Source organism: Budorcas taxicolor, chromosome 1, assembly GCF_023091745.1.
Source record: "Budorcas taxicolor isolate Tak-1 chromosome 1, Takin1.1, whole genome shotgun sequence".
NCBI classification, from domain to species: Eukaryota; Metazoa; Chordata; class Mammalia; order Artiodactyla; family Bovidae; genus Budorcas; species Budorcas taxicolor.
In genome coordinates, this window is record NC_068910.1 from 141,665,725 (window position 1) to 141,688,602 (window position 22,878).

Here is a 22,878-nt window from a genome sequence, read left to right on the forward strand (position 1 = left end):
GACAAACACTAGGAGACCACAGGAATGCTTCCAGGAGGCATACTGGAGTCAAGGGTCCCGTGCATAAGCTCTCAGGAATCCTTGTAAGAGTGTGAAGCCAAAGAACAGGAATGAAGGGAACACCTTGGCTCAGGAGGGATTTATAAGGGAGGAGAAACAGAGGAACAGGAAAGCCTCCAGCTAGTCCTTTGGAGTTTGGCAGCCATTCTGACAGCTTTCCCATTCCAAGGCTGATGCTCACCGCTTAAGGCCTGGGGGTACTGGATTTATTAAATTGTCTCTTTGTTCAGCTCTTGCAAAAATAATTTATATCTTAAAACCATTGGACATATTGGGATATTTGTCTGTCCTAGAAGAAGAGGAAACTAGACTCAAGTGCACAAGTTTACAGGGTTGGTAACCTGACGGAGGCAGGATGTAAGTATAACCATTCCAACAATTCTCTGGGTCCTGTAATGCCTCCTCTACACAGAGAAGTGGGCTGTTTCTTGTCCTTTTGTCCCTATTCCCTGCCCTAATGCACGGACGCACACCCATACAAAGTGGGTTGAGAAACAAGGGTGAGCCTTTTCCTAAGAGAACGAGCAGTAAGCTTTGATTGCAAAGGCCCGGGGTTGACTCCTTTCTTTGCCTTTCACAGTTCTGTGAACGTGGACTAAGCACTTTCCTCCTCAAGCCTCCCAAAGGGGCCAACTGGCCCTCCAGGGCTTTCCTACAGTCTGAGCTGGAGCTTCAGTACTTCACACGGACAAGGTGACGGACAAAGAGCGAAATCACAAATTACAAAAATGAGAGCTCTAAGGTCACTAATCTGGCTTTTCTTCCTCTCTAAGGAAAGGGAGTCATCATATCCATTCTGCAACCTCTAAGGGACCCCATACATCAGGCTGGCCTCCCCGGCCCCTCCTTGGCTGGCCCCCAGTGCGCTGGCTCTCTGGCTGATACCAGGGTGTCTGCCTCTTGCCTCCGGGAGGCTGCGGCCCGAGCCTGCAGGGCGCGCGCCGAGCGCCGGCGAGCAGCTCGCGGAGGCTCGGGCAGCAGGAGGAGCGTGTGAGCTGTGGGCGTCCCTTTAAGAGCGGCCGTTCGAGCCGGCCTCCGCCTCTCAGTCCGCCGAGCGCCGCGGGTCACCTGAGGCTCGCAGGGCAGCCGGCTGGCGGCGGGGCCGGCCATCGCGCTAGAGGAGCCGGGAGACGCGACCCGGACGCCAGGTGCCGGGAGCCGACTGCGAGCGTGGCCGGCCGGCGCGCGTCCGCCACGGAGGATGCGGGAGCGCATCTGGGCGCCGCTGCCGCTGCTGCTGCCCTGGCTACTGCTGCCGCCGCCGCTGTGGTGCGGCCCCCCGGACAGCCAGCATCCGGAGCGGGAGCCCGAGCCCGGGCCTTTGCAGCCCTTCGACCTGCTCTACGCCAGCGGCGTGGCCGCCTACTACAGCGGGGACTACGAGCTGGCTGTGCGAGACCTGGAAGCGGCTTTGCGCAGCTACCGGCGCCTACGCGAGATCCGCGCGCGCTGCGCCCGCCACTGCGCCGCCCGCCGCCCGCTCGCGCCCCCCGGCGCTGGCCCGGGAGCCGAGCTGCCCTTCTTCCGCGCTCTGCTCGAGCGGGCGCGCTGCTACCGCAGCTGCCAGAGCCAGCGCCTAGGGGGCCCCGCGTCCCGCCACCGCGCCAGCGAGGATGTGCGCAGCGACTTCCAGCGCAGAGTGCCCTACAACTACCTGCAGCGGGCCTACATCAAGGTACCCAGAGCGCACACCTCACGCCCTCCCGCGCCTCCGAGATGTCTCGAGCCCTCCCGCGGCTCCCGTCTTCCTGGCCGTCGGGTCAGACTGGGTCTCCTTGAACGGTTCTGTCTGTGTGTGAATCTAGATATCTGGTGGCCCGAGCTGAGCTCTGTAATCAAGACTAGATGAATCTGAGCAAGCCATTAGTTCTTAAGGCATCCTCTTCTCTCTCAAAAAGAGGACTGCACTGATAAGATGTACCCATTCAGCACCAATGTCTGAACGCTGGCAGAACCGGATCTAGTGTAAGATCTCCTCTCGCTTCGCTTCTTGGTCTAGCTTCAGCTCGTTTCTCTTCAGTCTCAGCTCCCTCATCCCTCGTACAGGCTAGTGTGCACCTTTTCTTTGAAGTTTAACAGAGTGTTCCCAGAACAGCTGAGTTAAAGGTAGGCTTGCTCTGAATCCCATTCCTCTTTCTCCCTGCACCTATCCAAAAAGGGAACATCGAAGGTTAAAGAGGAGTTATGCGTGTCAGAGGTGGTTCTGTGCGAGGTAGTCTCACTTGAAGTATCCAAAGTGCTGACTCTTTGTCCTTTGATAGAGCACTTCTAGTTTCTGGAAGTAAGCATCGTACTGAGTTGTTCACCATCAGATGGCCCCTCCTTCTGGTTTTATTTATTTGTCTTCAACTTGCCTGAAGTTTGTGACGGGAGGTAAACAGTGTACTGACATTTTCCCCACAGTCACGATTTTGAAGGTCCATGTGGATGCTTCAGCAGAGACAATTTAGCCTGTGTTTCTCAGTCTCCCACTCTTTCTTATCTTTGTTTCTCTGAACTTATACTTTCTCCCCTTTTTGCCTTTCTTTGTTCCTTTGTCAACGTCTCTTCTCCAGCTGTTGAAGTGGCAGCTTTGGGGGTTGATTGGTCATGCCAGCCAATGGACTGGGCTGCATTTCTGGGATGGTGACAGTACACACCAGGTGCAGATATGATGTCTTTTGCAACCGTAACTCACTCTTAACTCACAGTGCCCTGGCTAAAGTGTTGGATTTAGTATCTTGGGCAAGAAATAAGGAGAAAGCCTGAATTCTTTTCAGCATATGTCTTCTACTGGCTTGTGCATCCTTAAGGATTTGCTGAGACATATATTAATTATAAATCGGCTTTCTCTTAAATGAATATCACAGTTTTGGGTAGTCTTAGAGAAATCAGTCAGTAGTATGCAGAGAGGGGCCTGTGAGTATCCAACAGCTGAAGGTACATTCGGTGGGTTCCCAGAGCAGAACGTGGGTGGTCCAGATTGGTCCCAACAACACTGTCTTCCCAGGAGTCTCAGATGTGAGGTTGGCAGTCCCGCTGATTGTTCTGTCACACATCTTAGGTACATTTTCCTTTTTCAGGTCTGGGAAAGGAATGTGTATTTATTTTCACTCCTATAAAAATAAATAACCGTGAGGTAATTCTCAGAATGTGAGTGTCTTTGGTTCTGTAATTACCCTTGCTTCACTGCTAATGTTAACATTTATCATGCTCCTGCTTCCATCTCCTGTTGGAAGTCAAAGAAGATGAAGCCATAGGTTTAACATGCCTCTGTTTTTTGCAGTAAATTGATTACAGGAGTTAGTCACTCATGGGTAGTTCTGTGGGTAAACTACCTGGTGTGGTCTGACGAACCAGTGAAGTTGAAGTCCCTTAAAAAATATGTGAGTTCATGTGCTAATTTCTGTTTTACCAGCAATGTTTCTGAGAGCAGAACACCTCTTGCATCTTCTTCCTGTTCATTTCTACTCCAATAGGCACAGTGTCTTGAGTCTATAGAATTGATGATCTCTTAAGGAGGAGATCTTCTGACCCTTTTTGAAATTCATTTTTGGTGAGTTGGAGTCATCAGAACTATCTTTATGAACATCAAATAAGGTGTTCCCTCCACCCAAGAAATTCACACTTTTAGCCTTTGCCTGGCTTCTTGGGAATTTGACTTATAAACACATACACACACAATCTTCTGAGTGCAAACCAAAATTCTGAAAATAACAAAGTACCGTTGGGCTCTGACAGGTTTGAATCGTAAAGTTCATTCCCTGATGATAGATGGGTTCCCTGAATATGCCTCCATGTGATCATGGTACCTTGTGTTGCTGACCTACTTTGGACATCAGTGATCCATTCTGCACTTGAAAAGGATAATCCTGGGCCAGATGGAATTCAGTGAAGACTTTGTAACTAAGATTTGAGATCATGAATCCTGTGATACAGTTAGAGCTAGTAGACGTCCTAGAGATAAGGAAATATATTTGTTCTCAGCTAGGAGGTTTGCAAACTCTGGGAGCTCTCCAGAGATGCTGTTGCTCCCCCAAATTCCAGTTAGTGAGCAACTAATGGAAGTGGATTCTCTATGCTAGAGTATTGGAAGGGAGAGATTGCGAATTGTGAAATCTAAGGCCTGTTGATATCAATTTCTCTCATCATAATGAGGAAAGGAGAATCCAGATAGGAAAAGGGGCTTACCCGGTGTCACGAGTGATTTGCCTTGATGAATTGAGTATAGGACTGGGAATCAGAGGTCTGGGCTCTGCCAACAATTGATCATGCCTGTGCACACCCACTGCCCCTGGGGTAACCTCGAATCCCACAGAATGCTGAGTCCCTGGGGCTATCCATTTGCCAGATTTGGACAGCTCCAGGAATGAGTCAGTCCTTGTGCTGTGGGGTAACAGACATTCATTGTATTTATGTTCCGGGCTGTTCTGTAGAATCTTCCTTAAGTCCTGGCATGCCGGTAATTCCTCTGAGGTGAGATGGTAGTTCTACTTAGATCCCAAGCACACTTTTTTTGTTTAAAGGCAGGGCAAGACTCTTTAGACTTTCAAATTCTATTATTTCAGATTGTATCATATAACTCATAATTCACATCCTAAAATCTAAGGTAAAGCTTTGATCAGAATAGTCTCTGCTTGGAAACCTTCACTGGTTTCCCTTTGCTACTGGATAGAGCCCACAGTGTTCACTCTGCCATCCTTCAGCCAGAGGGAGCAATGGATGCTTAATCTTTTGTGTCTGACACTTTTGCACATCTGGGTTTGTTTATTCTTCTTTGAGAGGCATAGAGGCTCTGGAATGGGATCAACCTGAGACTGAACTTTAGCTCTTCAATCTCCAGCTCTGTGACTGAAAAATTCACAAAAGCTTTCTAAGCTTTAGTTTCCCCATCTTGTAGATAATAGAAATAATAGAACCTAACTGGTTGGTTTAGGTTTAAGGGAGGATTTATATAAGACACCCAGGACAGGGCCTATTTCTATTTCCAGAAACACTGGAAATGTGTCTCTTATTATTAGTTATAATAATAATATGTTTAATTATGATAGTAGCAGGCTTAGTTATAGTGGTAGTAGATTAGTTATAATAAGAGTAGTAGATTTTCCCACCTCCTTCTCTGTGTGTTCAGATGGTAACTATACAAGCATGAGCATATGTGCTAAGTTGCTTCAGTTGAGTCCAACTCTTTGTGACTCTATGGACTATAGTCCTGAAGGCTCCTCTGTCCATGGGATTCTCCAAGCAAGAATACTAGAGTGGGTTGCCATGCCCTCCTCCAGGGGATGTTCCTGACCCAGGAATTGAATCTGCATCTCTTAGAGCTCCTGAATTGGCAGGTGGGTCCTTTACCACTAGTACCATGTGGGAAGCACAAATGTACCTATTTCTGTGACATCCTCTTTTCCTCAATTGGCAGCCCCCAACAGTCCATTATTTCTCCCTCCTTTGAATATCCACAGTAAAGAATATGATCCTCTCATATCATGTTTCATTTTTAACATTATATTGGAGAAATCCATGTATTTATTATCACTAATGTGAGCTCCTGGAGATCACAGAATGGTCAGAGTCACTTTTGTACCTCCTAACGAAGGAGTTTCCAGATCTGGAAGATCAGTAGATATATGAATATTATGAATCACCTGGGCATTAAAAATATAATTTAAAATTGGAGATTTAGGTTCATTAGGTCTGTCTGAGTTCAGTCTCAGCATCTATATCCCCCCTACCCCAACCAAATACCTAGAACAGGGGGTGGTAGCAGTAAATGCTCAGCTTATGTTTGTTGAATGAGTGATAGCTTGGTTGCTTGTGTACAAAATATTGTTGAGAAAGATTGTTGCATGGTGATAAAAAGTCTTCTTATAGTAGTTATCAGATTTCATGGCTTGTCAGTTGGGGAAGAAAGTTACAGAAGAACTGTAGACTGCTTGACTTTTCACTCTTTTCCATTTGCAAGTTCTGGCTAATGTTGCAAACTTCCTTTCCCTCCCTCTCCATCTTTTCTCTAATTTAATCCTTATTTTCTAAAACTATGCTTTGGAAAATTCTTGACACGCTGTGCCTGCTTTATGTACATTTGTGGAGTTTAAACAAATGTAAGAGAGATCCTTTTCTTTTTCCCTTATCTGTGTACTTTACAATCAGGAATACTTTAACAGTATCTGTTTTTCTGTCAGTGTTCCCAGCCATTTAGTAAAAGGAAAAAAAAAGATATCCAGTGCTGTTTATTTTTATTTTTTTATTTTTACTTAAAACAAGCTTGTCCTTCCATGTTTTGTTTCTAAACTGGAGCTGTGTGCCATTTGACATTTGTTTTTCTTCTTAAGATTAGAGGCGGGGGTGGGGGGGGGGGGAAATGCAATTAAGTTAGGCAATTCTATCTCCCTCCTACAGTCATCTCCCCCAAATTCCTTTTTCTTGACCATAATTTATTTTATTAGTGTTTTCTAAAAAAGAAAAAAAAAGCAAGCTGAAAGATTTTCCTCACTCTTTTTCTTCTTTATCCATTGCTTTCTCCTTCTAGATGAATGCCTTAAGAAAAATGAGTTTGAAACCTAGATCACATGATATGTGCTTAATATATATTATTTTAGTTCAGGATAAAAGCTTTTCCCAAGTCTCATATTAAAATCTCTTTTTAACCCATCTGTAGACTACGTACATTTTGTCCACAAATTATTTCAAATAGGGAGTTGAATTTATGTCTTCTTGAAATAGTTGTTTTGAAATTTCCTAGTGGTTTTTTCCTCAAGGGATGTGGCTTTTTTTCTTTCTTCTTATTACAATTATTTTTTTTCCAGGCTTGATTTATCAAAATCCACTAGTCATCATCTTTCTGTCCCACTGGTTAGGAAAGAAACCTGGGAACTTCTTGGTGTAGCCAGCTCTTAGGTCCTCCTTAGCTCAGGAGATTGAATATCAATTGTTTCCTGCTAGGAGGCTGACTTTATGAAGGCCCAGTCAGCTCTTTATCAATCACCCATTGTGACTGGCAAATGGTAGCTTAAAATTCAGTTAAATGAAGGGACAATTTCTTACAGGTTTTCTCCTATTTTAGTCTGGTGAAAACTTTTCCCAAATCTCAAACCTATAAAGGGATTTCTTTATAGGTTTTAATAAAAGGAAGTAATAAACGACTTTTCTCTCTTCACAGATTCCATCTCTGAGACTCAAATGTATTCTGTCATGAATATCATTTGCTCAGTGATAAACTCCAAAGGGATAAATGTGGGAAATTCTTTTGGGAATGTTTGATAAAATGTCAACTTGCTTTGTGGATGAAGTTCAAAAATTTTGAAAGGTGGATGGATTCATCTAAAATGAAAACTCATTGGATTTGGTGTAATAATGGTTCTTTTGTACTACTAAGGACTTGAGTAAAGATCTTAGAGAACTGGAAGGGACTCCAAGGGAATATCTTGTTCAACTCTCTGTCTCTTCAAGTTAAATAGTTCGTTTGGGGCAGTGAAGTAAGGTTGAGAGAGGGAGGAATACATATTTTGCCTAAGAAATGTGGTCTTGTAAGAATAAAGAGTGATAATTATTAAAAGCATTAAAATACTACAACTGGAAGGACCCTCAGAAATCATAAAGTCTGTCTTTGTTTTGATAGCTGATGGCCTCAGAGGTTCCATAATGAATCAAGGAGGATCAGCAAGTGGAGCTGGGTCAGAATGCCCAGTGCTCTTGTGGGCTTCCCAGGTGACGCTAGTGGTAAAGAACCTGCCTGCCAATGCAGGAGATGTAAGAGATGCTGGTTTGATTCCTGAGTCAGGAAGATCCCTTGGAGAAGGAAATGACAACCCATTCCATGGAGAGAGGAGACTGGTGGGCTACAGACCATGGGGTGGCAAAGAATTGGACAAGACTGAAATGACTTAGGATGCATGCACAGTGCTCTTTACAGACTCTGTGGAGGGGCATGGTTACCTCCAGAGGGGCAGTCTGGTAAACCAGTGGTGCCACTGAGACCTGCAGTGGACCTGGTGCCTCCAGAGATGGAGCAGACACAAGGCCCAGTTTCCTGGACTGCCCCGCCCACCCTGCATTTTCATTCACAAAAGATGTAGGCCACTTAGCCAAGAGTCACAGTCGTCTGGTGGAAAATTTTGCATTTCTCATTAGGAAAAAAATAATTTATCCTGTCTTTTTTTCCATTCAGCTTTTCTCCTATAATTCTTTTTCTGTTCTTTTATTCATCCGTCTTTTCCTGCTGACTTCCTAGCTATGTAATTTCCATGAGGGCTGGCCTTCATTTGCCAAATGTCCCAAACACATTTAAAAAGAGAGAGAGCTGGAGTCAGCCTTCTGCGTGATATGTTTCAGTGCTGTGTGTATGATTTTGGGGGTTTAGTACTGAGGAGAGCTGCCGGCTATGATCAGAAGAAGCTGATTTCATTTGACTACACCCCTCTCTGCTTTACTTTCTTTCTACATCTCTCTCTCTTCTTTCCATTCCTTGTCCTGTTGATGATCTCCAGAGTGAAATTACATCTGCCAAGGAGCAGGTTGAGGAAATCAATCAAGGGAAGAGAGAAGCAAGTAGCAGTCCAGGTAATGTCAGGGTTCTGGTTCTAATAAAATGAAGCCCAGAGAGCCTCTTATTTAACTTGATACATAGACATAGGCATCTACTTCTATGAAATTCTTTTTATGTCCTTTTCACCCATACGATCTGTGTAAGAGTTGGGTGTATGTTGGGAAAGGTATTCATTTCCCTCTCCTCTTGGGTCCCCATCTTTCTGCAACTGCTTCCTGCCACATTCATAGAGCATATGTGCTCCTACCCTTTCATTTTAGAGAAGGGAAAATAAAGTCTGGAAAAGAATCAAGTTGTCCACATGTACCCAGCAACTTAATGGAAAAACCAGGATTAGAATCTAAGAACCCTGATTCCTACCTCTGTGACATTGCTAAGACACACACTGAATACCTGAAATTACCAAGGTTAATATCTTATGCATAGCATGCCACTTAACATTATTTCCCAAATAAGATATACCTTGAAAATAAAAGCTACCTTATGAATGTTATTCCTTGCACTACTGTTCTGCCCACTTCTGGAAAAAGCTCAGAAACAGGATCCTGGATTAATACTGTCCTCCAATAAACCTAATGGAAATGAATGAGCAAAGAATCTTCTTTGGAAGGGAAAAGGAGGTATAAGAGCCAGAAAGAGGGAGATCCAAGATGTCAGATTTTCCAGAAGTTCAGGGCTATCAAAATGATTCTGCTGGAATTCATTATCTATAAATAATAGATTCAGTTTTTCTGCAAGCAATGAGCCACTGCTGAAGATTACAGTGTAATTATATTGGAACTCTGGAAAAGGAATGGAGAAAAGCAAAAGATGTGATAAAATAAATAAATCTGAAACAAAGCAGAGGAACTGTTAACAAACCCTGAATTGCAGTAAAGCTAATTGAGCCAGTTTTGATTTATTCTTTCTGCTTGAATGCTAAATTTCTAGTTTTCACTTTGCCAAGATCAATAGGCTTGCACGAAGAAATCAACACATAATTAGGACACCAGACACAGTGGATTATCTTAAAGCCATATTTGGCTGGTTTCAAAAATGATCTCAAATTATAGTATCAAAAACTAATCCAGAAAGCCATAAAAATTATTTCCCCACTGAAGTAAAAATTATTTCTTGGTAATATTTTTCAGGCTGAATCCAGGATCAACAATCACCATTTGATTGTAGCCCAAGGCATTTAGAAATGCTACTAGGGAAGGAGATTTTCATAGTCATTGTTTCTATAGGATGACCAAGGGCTCAGTCAAACAATGAAGTCTGCAGGTTTTTGGATCAGTAGGTATTTAAGTTTGAGTTTCTCAGCCTTCAGTTCAGTTCAGTCGCTCAGTTGTGTCCGACTCTTTGCGACCCCATGAATTGCAGCACGCCAGGCCTCCCTGTCCCTCACCAAAACCCAGAGTTCACTCAGACTCACGTCCGTCGAGTCAGTGATGCCATCCAGCCATCTCATCCTCTGTAGTCCCCTTCTCCTCCTGCCCCCAATCCCTCCCAGCATCAAAGTCTTTTCCAATGAGTCAACTCTTCGCATGAGATGGCCAAAGTACTGGAGTTTCAGCTTTGGCATCATTCCTTCCCAAGAAATCCCAGGGCTGATCTCCTTCAGAATGGACTGCTTACTGATATTCGGGATGATTGATTTTTGTCATTATAGGTTGTCCTTTGCATTTTAGGATGGCCTCATCCCTGACTTTTACCTACTAGACAGCAGTTGCAACACACTTCATATTGCTTCTAAGCTGTGACAACCAAAAATGTCTCTGTACATGGCAACATGTCTCTCGGAGTCAAAATCACCCTATTTTGAGAACCACTGTTTTAAACCTGTAGCCATATTTAAGATAACTGGACGTTAAGATTAGACAAGTATAAATCAAGTGTTTGACAACATATGCTAGATGGCACTGGGCCCACTGATGAATCATATTTATGAAAAAGTTTGGCTTTAGCTTGATACCTTTTATGAGGGGAATTCCAATCGAAATAGAGTCTCTTTCTCCAAGATGCAAATCACTTGGCTTATATTCCTTAGCTGGTCTTCCCTCATGGCTAGGCTAGTACAAGTTGCAGGAAAGACCAGAGTAATTAGCTTCTCTCTACTTATTATTGGAATATGACAGCGTAGGTTACTTTAGCAATACAAACTAACACCTTTCAATCTTGAACTCCAAACTCCAGAATTAATGTATTTTTATTCAACTTGGAAAGTACCCAAACTCAGTCATTTAAAAGTAATCCACTGCAACTCTTAGTTTTCTTGGGGTTAGTTCTTTATCACATATGCTCTTAGAAAACAGCTTGACTCAAACCCAAAATGCCACCTTATAGGATACTGGAAAGTGGGAAAAATGAGAGAGGATCAGAAGAAAAAGGAATGATTGTGAGATTGAGAGAGAGAGAAGCTCAGAGGGTATCTCAGTCCTTTGGTATAACAGAAGACCATATGCTGGTGATTTATAAACAAAAGTTATTAATTATCTATTAATTCTTAGAGTTCTGGAAACTGGGAGGTGAAGACCATGGTACCTGCAGGTTCAGTGTCTGGTGAGAGTCATGCTCTGCTGTAACCTCTCACATTGCATGGTAATTTCTGGACCTCTTTTATAAAGGCATGAATTCATTTCTTCATGACCTAATCAGCTCCAAATGCTCACCTTGTAATACTTTGGGAACTAGGTTTCAACATAGGAATGTTGGGGAACACAAACATTCATACCATAGCAGAGGGAAATGCAGAAATAGATGGAGAAAGATGGAGTGATGATAGCAAAAATTAATAAAGGAAGGCAAGAACAGTAAGTTAAAGTCTGAGAGGGCCCCGTAAGTGAAAGGAGTTTACACGAAACAAACATGGATGTTGCATTCTCTGAAATTCATGTCTCTGTAATAAAACCAGTCATTCAGAAGCAGATCTTGGTCGTTCTTCACCCAGAGGCCCCATACTCAGTTGAGACATTTCTGTCATGATAAGGCCCAGGGTAGCAGAGCCATTCAGTTTCTGTGTGGAACAGAGAAGGGAGGGATGTCTTTGGGGAGATTTTACATGACCTGCACTCAATGTTTACCAAATGTTAAGGGAAAATGCCATTTTGCCATTTCAGGTTTCTTTGAAATCCTAGATGGAGCTAAATGTTCTCCTTTTCGTAATAGGGTCACTGATTAAATGGCTAAATGGTATATCTAAGATCCCACAGCTGGTAAGTAGAGTCAGAATCTGAATCCAGGTTTTTCTGTGACAAAACTCGAGTTCTCATTCACTTCTCACAATTTTGGTTTTGACATGAAACAGGCCTATAATCATTGGAAGGACTGATGCTGATGCTGAAATTCCAATACTTTGGCCACCTGATGGGAAGAACTGACTCATTTGAAAAGACTCTGATGCTGGGAAAGATTGAAGGCGGGAGGAGAAGGGGATGACAGAGGATGAGATAGTTGGATGGCATCACCGACTCAATGGACATGAGTTTGAGTAAACTCTGGGAGTTGGTGATGGACAGGGAGGCCTGGCATGCTGCAGTCCATGGGGTCGCAAAGAGTCAGACACAACTGAGTGACTGAACTGAACTGAGGCCTGTATTCAAAAGAATCCTCCCTTTTATTATATGACGCTGGAAAAGTTCACATGTGTAAATATGAGTTCCTTATTTGGAAAATGGCTTCTTGTGAGAAGTTAATTTAAAAAAGAAAAAAACATTTTGAGTTCATCTAGGTCAGCATTAACAAAGAAGTACAACTGATCCTTGAACAGCATGGTTTGAACTATGAGGATACTGTGGCATTGCATAATCCCCAGTTGTTGATTCTGCAGATTCAGAACCATGGATAAAGAGGACCAACTGTAAATTATATGCAGATTAAAAATATATATATTGGAATGTAGTTGCTTTACAATGTTGTGTTAGTTTCTACTGTCCAGAAAAGTGAATCAACTATATGTATACATATATCCCCTCTATTTTGGATTTCCTTTCCATTCAGGTCACCACAGAACACTGAATGGAGCTCTGTGTTATAAAGTAGGTTTTCATTAGTTTATAAGCAAATTTAGACCACACAGAGGTTAGAGCCTCTATCCCTCCATATTTTTCAAGGGTCAGCTTATTTCCTTGCCTCATAGCTGCTGAGCAGAGAGGAAATTTGTAAGGATATCTGAAAGGCGAAAGAAGACTTAGGCATTTTGATAAATTAAAACAATAAGTACAGTACAGTACTTAGAGTAGGTAGAGAAAACTTGATTACACACAAAACAAAAATTTGACCTGCTCAGTTGGAGCTCCTAACTTCAAGTTCAATTCCCTAGACATTGGAGTGTAAGCTTACTGGCCTCCTTTCAGCGTCAGACTGAAACAGAAGTTCTTCTTATTGATATCTTGAGATTGTTTTTTGCCACTTTGAGAAAAGTCTTTTTGCTTTCTCCCCTTTTCCTTCTCCTTCCCCCTGATTTCACAATTTCCATGAGACTGTGGTCTCTTCTTTGTATTTGTCAAAAATGGACTGTGTTCAAACACATTCCAAACCTTTGCTGTTTTCTATTAACAGATAAAATCTCTTCCCACAGACCAACACACCCTGGGAATTTTAAACTGCTTTAAGCCTTTTCACCACCCTGATCTAGAGTACTCCTGGGAGATGGCCTAGGTTTGGGAATCAACAAACATCTCTTCATCACAGACACCAGAAATAAGACTGCTTCTTGTATGACAGGCAAATGGGAGAGTAGCAAAGATAAAACAGAGAGAATTATGAGTTCAGAAATCAGGCAGTTTAGGCTGTGTCCCCAGTGGTGTCTCTCATGCCTTTAGGTCTCTATTTGGACAAGGGCAGAATTGGACTAGATGGCTTATAAGAACTCTTCTACATCTCTCAGCCTGAACGTGAGACTTGCTCAGTCATATCTGACTCTTTGCAATCCCATGGACTATACAGTCCATGGAATTCTCCAGGCCAGATTACTGGAGTGGGTAGCCTTTCCCTTCTCCAGGGGATCTTCCCAACCCAGGGATCACACCATTGTTGAATACTTTTATGGACTGGTGCAGTGAGCCAACAATCTATCTATGGATAAGAAAAATGATGAGATAGTGTAATGGAATACAAAGTGGTAGAATGGAAGTTTGAAAGGTCAAAAGACAGGAGATACTTTCAGTGTATCTGATGCTAGTCCTCATCTTTGGACAATGATTTTAAAATAAAATTTGAAGAAGGACATGCTAATATTTAATTTGGTGGAACTTTAAGAAGTACAAGATAAACTAGGGCACAAGCAGGAAGGACTAAAAGATATAAATAAAAGACTCAGAACTTTTATGAGAAATAGTTGGAATAGGGATGAATAAACTAAACAAGAAAAAGAGGCTTTGAAAAGATCATTATCTGAGACAACTGTTCTGGATCTTTATGGCACCTAGGAATTGAACAAGTAGGACCAAGTAACAAAAGTTATGGAAAACGGGATCTTGGCTCAAATATGGAAGACTTTCCCAACACTAACAGCTGTTCAAATATAATAAATAGCCCAAGAAGAAGGTGTTCGAACGTAAGTCAGACAAATACTTATACAGGGAGGTTGCATTTAAGGTTCAAACATTAAAATGATGTTGAAATAAGATTTTTTTCAACACACACCATTTAATTGTATTTCTATTTTTAAAATAGTTTGTACATTTTTAAAGGTTACTTTCATTTATGGTTATTGGAAAATATTGATTGTATTCCTTGTACAATACGTCCTTGAGCCTATAGGATAGATAAGATTTAGTATATTTTCCAATCCAGAGTTAATAAGACTCTATGATCTTATTAATGAAAATTTGTCTTATATTCACGGATGGTATATCATTAATGATTTTTTTCATTGGAAAAACCGTGCAGCTTTCTCTCTATCCTGCTTCTTAATTCTGGCTAATGTACTCTTAGACCTGGGTCACCAGCACACTCCCTATAAGTAACTTAAGGATAAAGGGAAAGAGAAAAACAAAAAAAACTGCCATGGCCTCAAAACACACATGGAAACACACACATGGAATATTTAGCAGTAACTGCATCCATATGTACGATCTGCATCAGGCGTCTGATTTCTGGCTCAAGTGTTGCTGTGATAACATCTGAAAAGGATTTAGTTGCAGCTCCATAGGACCAATGACAGTTTTAGGGTAAGTGGGTGACAAATGATCAGAGCATCCATGCTTAGAAATTGAAAGTGGGTGCACCTCTCTTAGCAAGGACAATATACTCAGAAATCCCAGTTTCATTCACAGAGCCTTGGAGCTGCTATTCTAATTTGCTCTCTTTGTGTGCTATCCAGAGGCTAAACTGAAAAGCTGGCCATATTCCACACTGTAGTTCAGTTATGAAACCTTTGCCAATGTCAATTCTGTTTAGTTTCACATATGAGTTGCTAGGGGGTCTGCCCAGAATATTATGTTTAAGAATATTTAAAGAATATTAAATGTTCCTAAATAATATTTAAGAAATTCCTTTATCTGACTCTCTCTCCTCTGAAATTACCTTCTTACTTTTTAATTGGGGTGCGGGGGGCAGCAGTGCTTGGTACCCTTGGAGAGGAGGGGAGTGAAAGTCCAGGTTCCCTGCACTAGGAGCTGACCAAGGTCAGGGGTCTGCAAGATTTTTTCCCCTGGAATTTGGCTGGAGTTCTGAGGGTATCGTCACAGATGTTCCTCTTCCATTGTCCTAAATATTCTGTTCCTTTAACTAAAAGGAACATGCCTTGGGGTGGGGGATACTTTTTGTGTCTGCTCCCATTGGTATGTCCAAGTTACAGGTTTCTGCGTCCAATCTAGGATGCATCAGCTTAGTTCAGTTCAGTCACTCAGTCGTGTCTGACTCTTTGCGACCCCATGGACTGCAGCATGCCAGGCCTCCCTGTCCATCACCAACTCCCGGAGTTTACCAAAACCCATGTCCATTGAGTCGGTGATGCCATATACCCATCTCATCCTCTGTCATCCCCTTCTCCTCCTGCCCTCAATCTTTCCCAGCATCAGGGTCTTTTCCAGTGAGTCAGTTCTTTGCATCAGGTGGCCAAAGTATTGGAGTTTCAGCTTCAGCATCAGTCCTCCCAATGAATATTCAGGACTGATTTTCATTAGCATTGACTGGTTTGATCTCCATGCAGTCCATGGGGACTCAACAGTCTTCTCCAACACCACAATTCAAAAGCATCAATGCTTTGGTGCTCAGCTTTCTTTATAGTTCAACTCTCACATCAAACACGGCTACTGGAAAAACCATAGCTTTGACTAGACGGACCTTTGTTGGCAAAGTAATGTCTCTGCTTTTTAATATGCCGACTAGGTTGGTCATAGCTTTTCTTCCAAGGGGTACATAGGAGACAAAAGGAAAAACCAGGAAATTTATCACTATGTTCAAGGGCCAGATCCTTAGCCTGACCACCTCTTCAGGCTCTTTCAGAGTCTTCCTGGGTTTTTGGTCCAGAGGTTTTTGATGTGCTCAAGAGAAAGTCTCGGGAGAAATGAGTTTATTTCACTTTGTTCAGATTTAGAAGTCTTCATGCGGATTCTTTTAAGTCATCTTTATAGTAATGATGATAAATACAATTTGAGTGGGCTTGATTTCAAAAAACTCAAAGTAATCTGTGTTATCAATTCTTTACCACAAGAAAACTACAGAGAAGTCTTTCTAACAAAACTCTAGTCAGATTCACCACCACTTCCACCACAACTGGATTTATGTTAATGAGGTGAAGTTTGGAAAGCATCTAAGGAGGGGAGGGGAGCTGGTTGCAGGGTAACAAACCTTGATTGAAGGGTTGGAACTATCAGTCCTGCCCACTGATTTGCAGAGACGAGAGGGGGACGAGAGGTCGAGTCACTTATGAATGGTCAATGAGGTAATCAATCATGAGTATAATGAAACCTCTATAAAACCCCCCAAAAATGGGATCTGGAGGGCTCTGGGTTGGTGAACAAGGAGAGGTGCTGGGTGAGTAGGGCATTCGAAGAGGGTTTAGAAGTTCTGTGCTCCTTCTCCATACATTTCCCTCTGCCTCTTATCCACTTGGTTGTTCCTGAGTTATATCCTTTTATAGTAAACCAGTGATCTAGTGAGTAAAAACAAAAAAAAATCTCACCACCACTGAATCATTCTTAAGTAGATCGACTAGTCTGTGTTATGGTCCATGTCAAGTTGTTAAGAGTCTTTCCTGCTTTGACTTTAAAGGTGTAAAGTATCCCAGCCCTTTGGCTAAGCTATCACCTGCCTGCCTTTTTACTTATTTATAGGTCTGTAGGGGAGACCCCTCTGGTATATTAGATTAAATGTGATTTAACTCTTCATAAATAAATAAATATGCAATCAGTTCATTTTCCCAACAGGATATTTAATAAAAAAATTATTTATCATGTTACATGTGGGAGACTAGTTTATTTAGGATTTAAAATAAGAAAAGAATGCTCCTAAGAAAGGGACGACAGTAGATGAGATGGTTGAATGGCATCACCGACTCAATGACCATGAGTTTGGGTAGGCTCCAGGAGTTGGTAATGGACAAGGAGGCGTGGCATGGTGCAGTTCATGGGGTTACAAAGAGTCAGACATGACTGAGTGGCTGAACTGAACTGAAGAAAGAGTTCTCTCTCTTTTTTTTTTTCTCAGTGTTCCAAAATCCATATGACATCCCATAATGTGGCTCAGATGGTAAAGAATCTGCCTGCAATGTGGGAGATGTGGTTCGATCCCTGGGTTGGGAAGATCCCGTGGAGGAGGGCATGGCAACCCACTCCCATATTCTTGCCTGGAGAATCCCATGGACAGAAGAGCCTGGTGGGCTACAGTCCATGGGGTTGCAAATAGTTGGACATGACTGGGTGACTCAGCCCAGCACATGTTCTAGATTACTATGTGTGAGTCTTTGACCTCAACATTCAGACATGGCCAACAATACTGTTTGATTTTTTTTTGCACTTGCTAGGAACTGACACTTGTTTGTTGAAATTGAACTGTCAATTCTCCTACAGCATGAATTTTTCATTGAATACTCCTTGTGATTAGGCACTTGAAATTACCATTCTGTGCACTTGGTCATAATTTTTAAAGTGGGCCCTTTCATGGGGGTGCCAACTTTATAAGTCAATTTATGATTATGAACATGAGTTTAGGTGGGTACACTGGAGACAGTGTTAGAATAAGGAGCTAGGAAACTGTGGCTCTAATTATAACTGTAGCACTAACTCTATTGTGATGATGAATTTTCCTTTCTTGGACTTCAATTTCTCCACTTATAAATGAAATGTTTGGGATGTATAATCTTGAAAGTCTCTACTAACTTTAATATATTTTAATGTGTGGCTGAATATTTCCTATGATAAAACAGGTCACTAAAAGTTAGTAAACTGTGAATTTCAGTGATTAAACTGTTTGCACTTCAGTAACTACTAGTATTTTACCCTCAGTTTAAAAAATTTTTATGTTATACACTAAAATGGTAACCTCAGGCAATATAAAATAATGACTGTATTGAAAAGCCAAATAGGCAAGCTTTTGCAATCAAAGAAATACGTCTTTTTTTTTTTAAGAAGTATCAGTGTCCTGAAGAAATATTTTTATCTCATCACTCAATTCAATAACTATATCTCTCTTCTCTATATTCAGTGTTAGAAAAAACATATTTACTACACAGTTGTACAGACTTCCTTCTGAAAATTTATAAGCTAGTAGTTAAGATTCAGTTTTATTCAACATTTTCATTATTTCCTGTAATGACAAAGATAATAACAATGTCAAGATGAGAATATAAAATGTTAATACCAGTTGTTCTCTATGAATAAAGCACTTTGAATATCAAGGTTCAGGCAAGACCTCTTATTTGAAATGAACCTGTTTTTTGCTGCATAAAAAATTTGGTGGTCTCTCATTCCTTTTGATTTCAGCATGTCTTGTTCTAACCCATCCATGTTCTGATTCACAATATGAGTTAAACCAGAACATTGACGTCTTTTCCATGATGCACAGGCTTTTAGTCGGACACGACTAAGCGACTTCACTTTGACTTTTCACTTTCATGCATTGGAGAAGGAAATGGCAACCCACTCCAGTATTCTTGCCTAGAGAATTCCAGGGATGGGGGAGTCTGGTGGGCTGTCGTCTATGGGATCGCACAGAGTCAGATACGACTGAAGCGAATTAGCAGCAGCAGCAGCAAACAAGCTACTCTCGCTTTTTTCCTTGCATATGTACCAGTTGACCAGGTAAGATTCTTCTCTAATGGATTATCCAACTATACAACAAATTATAGTTCTGGCAAAACATATAATAATAATTGTCCTTCCATAGGGTATTATTGTATTGTTATGTGCCATCTTGCAGTCATTTGAAAATGAAATTTTCCAGAAGCTCATTCTTCTTTCTTTCTAGTCATAATATGCGTTATAAATGTTAGGCATTTTTTTTGGTATAAACTTCTTGGCAGTATTATGTAGTGTGATTATTTTTGCTACAAAGAGCATAGCTTTGCAAAATGTATTTTTTATTAGTTATATTATTTTTAGTTCTGGTATTTATTACCGTTTTTATCTCTACTATCAGGCTTTAGTGAATCATGAAAGGACCATGTTTATTTATTTATTTATTTGTAAAATGATGCTATATCAAAATATAGCAATGATAATAGAATGGCAAATTTAATAATGATAAAACAATCTATAAATGTTATAAAGTAAGAAAGATTAAACGCACCTTGGTAACTGGGAGTTTCCTTGATAGGTGCAGCAAAGAGCTTGTATGACCTTAAGAATGTCATGATTATTAAAACCATAATGATACCTGTGGCTTATTCATGTTGATGTATGGCAGAAACCAGCACAATACTGTAAAGCAATTATCCTCCAATTAAAAAAAAAAGAGATTTCTGTGAAAATTGTAGTTAAACTTACATTTTCAGTTAGTTAAATATGCCTTAACGAAATCATTTTTAAGTCTGAAACTGTTGGTGGTCCATATAATAAGCCATAGACAATGGATCTATTTTAAGTAATACTGGTCTAGAAAGTAAATATGATGATGGTCTAGAAAGTAAATACTGGTCTAGAAAGTAAATATGATGATGTTTTGTGACCTTCAGCAAGTTACTTATAGCCTCTGTCTTTAAACAAGGTTAAGTCCATAGAGATGTTGTGAGGATTTATGAGAGGATACCCATCAGGCACCTGAAACAGCACCTGGCTCATAGTGTAAGCGTTTAGTACATAAGAATTGTTGCTGATGTTATATTATTATCATTACTCTTTTTCTAATGGGTTGCCCATCATCTGTTATTCTGTCTCACATATTTCTTATATAACCTTAGAATTGTGACAGTTCTAATTTTCAGACGTCATCCTCTTTGTTTTTAATTTAGTAGTGTGAGGTTAACTCTATCCTGCCTGCACACATGCTAAGTCGCTTCAGTTGTGTCCAACTCTTTGCGACCCTATGAACTGTAGCCAGCCAGTCTCCTCTGTCCATGGAATTCACTGGCAAGAATGCTGGAGTGGGTTACCATGTCTTCCTCCAGGGGAATCTTCCTGACCCAGGAATTGAACCCACGTCTCCTGAATCTGCTGCATTGGCAGGCGTATTCTTTATCATTAGAACCACCTGGGAAGCCCTGACTCTACCCTGCTGCTGCTGCTGCTGCTGCTAAGTCACTTCAGTCGTGTCCGACTCTGTGTGACCCCATAGACAGCAGCCACCAGGCTCCCCCGTCCCTGGGATTCTCCAGGCAAGAACACTGGAGTGTACCCTAGTGCTCTTTAAATCCTAAATGGTATACATTCTGATTACAAAACATAGACTGATTCCACAGATCCCTGAAAAAATCTTTAACTTCTTTGAGGCCATTTCCCTTTCTCTGGAATGGGGGCTACTACTAATATTTACTCTATTTATGCAACAGATTTACTGTGAGAATCCAGGAAGTAATTTTGAAAATTTTCAAGTGCTGTACAAATGTAGTGTAAAAGCAAGTAGTTTCTTATTCATTCAAGACATGAATTCTTTAGTAAATTGTTTTATGTCATAAAATTACTATTACTATAACAGTAAGACTTTCTCTTTTATTTTTTACCACACTAGGCTGCTCATTTTTCCTTGAACTATGACAACATCCATACTAGCCATGAAGTTTAATAATGTGACCTAAAAGTATTTTTCCAAATGCTTTTGAGGTTGCATAAATCAAATACGGGCCGTGTAGACTTAAGAGAGCATATGTAGAGGTTGATTTTTGTCCTTGAAATTTTTAAGATCTCTGACTTCCTTTAATACATTCCAGACTCATGCATGCCTTTATCCCTGGGGGGTGGGGAATAAGGGAGTGGAAGCTGTTGCTTGAAACAACACTTGGAGCAGGAATTGTTTGATAAGGCCAATGGTTAGACTATTTGCAGCTTCTTGTTTTGAATTCCTATGATAACATCAGCTCCCAAAGATGATCTGACGATTTGTGGGAACACTAGAGGCAATCAAAACTGCGCCTTCAAATGAGACTTTCTGGATGTGATACAGGGCTTCCCTGGTGGCTTAGGTGGTAAAGAATCTGCCTGCAATGAGGGAGACTTGGGTTCAATCCTTGAGTTGGGAAGATCCCCTGGAGAAGGGCATGGCAATCCATTCCAGTATTCTCGCCCAGAGAATTCCATGGACAAAGGAGCCTGGTGGGCTACAGTCCATGGTGTAACAAAGAGTCAGACACGACTGAGTGACTGACATAGCACACAGATGTGATTCAGGAGGTAGAAAGAAATGAAGCAGTGTGACTGTGTGAGAGAGGCTGGAGTTGGCTCCATGGTGTAGTAACTGGGATCTCAATAGTTTTTAGTTTTCAATAACTGGTAAAATCATAGGGTTGAAGTTATATCAGAGTTATGCCTTCAAAGGGTTAAAAAAAATTTTTTTTAATAACTTGTTTGTTTTATCTGTCTCTTTATTGACTGCTTTACTGACTGGCTTTATAAGAAGCCAGCATCATTATTTCTGACATTCAAACACATGGGAAAAAATCAGTGTTGGAAAAATCAGAGCAATTCCTTCAAGTCATGCAGCGTATCATTGACAGAGTCAGCATACGCAGAACATACCCCTGCATTCAGCTTCCTGAACTGGGCTCTCTTTGTTTTCATGTGGTGAAAATGACAGCAGAAATGAAGAAAATCAATCATCTCTCATCCTTGCATCAGGCTCAGAAAGTGATGAAGTTTATTCATACACACTTCCTCACTTCATCATGCCAACCCTGTGAGAAGGAAAGCTGAGGTTCTCTGGTTTGTCCAGTCAGACACTGAGAGAATGTCCACTGTGAATCAGTGGAGGTTTCCAGCCCCAAGGCCAGTGTTCTTACCAACATGTCACAGCTGTTCTCTGTTCAGATTTGAAGAGTACTTTGTAACCACAAAGCTATCAATTTTAGTAAGTTTCCATTTCAAGGTCCTCATGATGCAGCTCATCTGTTCCTTTATCTTTCTGATACGTGGTGTTTCCAAGCTAAAAAGGGTCTTATTCAGTCATTTGGCCGTCTCTTTGATATAGGGTAGCTTCTGGCCTTGTTGGGTGTCTGTGCTCACTGATCTATGACAACATGGGAGGGGCTGGGTGTGAGAATGCTGTTTCCAGCCAGCAACTAGCACAATGGCACAGCTGAATGTGGGATCATCCCAAAGCTTTTCCCATCTGAGGTGGAATACACATCCCCCTCTTCCTTCCCTGAGCCATCTGGGTAACAGTCTCAATTGTCCGTTTCACATAAAAGAAGTTAACAGTTGTATGGTCCTCGATTATGTTTGTCCAGTTCTTGGGATATGTTTGGATTTCGTCTGTAAACATACTGCTTGTGCTCTGTGTAAACACTGATACACAATGTGGATTCCATTCTCTGATCAGCTAAAGGTCAACACGATTTTCAGAGTCTAAGATGATACACTGAAAGAGACGGTTTACAATTATACTTGGTTTTGTTGTTTTCATTTTGATTTTGCCTTTCATGATGCATTTACTTGTCTTTCCCTTGAGTTGTAATAAGTTAGATTTACAACTTGTTTTTGAGTTTTCATCTAAGTTGATGTGTCTTCATGGATTAAGCTCTCTCTTTTTCTTACTCACTTTGTGGCCCAAGAGAAATTTCCACTTAAATCCCTGCTCTTAAAGTCTTGGATGAGATTAGTGGTTCTTTTTCACTGGGAATTATAAGCAAAATATTGAACACTGTATCATTCTGAGGAGTTTCTTTATGTTTCATAGACTTTGGACTTACGGTACAAGTCAGTTTTAAACCCCTATGTGTG

At 41.3% G+C, this 22,878-nt stretch overlaps 1 protein-coding gene across 1 annotated transcript in view; it reads left to right on the top strand.

Moving 5' to 3' along the window:
* Positions 1-1,261: 1,261 nt before the first annotated feature.
* The window catches only part of P3H2 (prolyl 3-hydroxylase 2), a 177,098-nt gene continuing 155,481 nt past the window's right edge, over positions 1,262-22,878 (top strand). The window contains exon 1 of the mRNA XM_052641563.1: positions 1,262-1,735. Within this exon, the coding sequence (XP_052497523.1) occupies positions 1,262-1,735 (474 nt within the window). The remainder of the gene's footprint in view (positions 1,736-22,878) is intronic.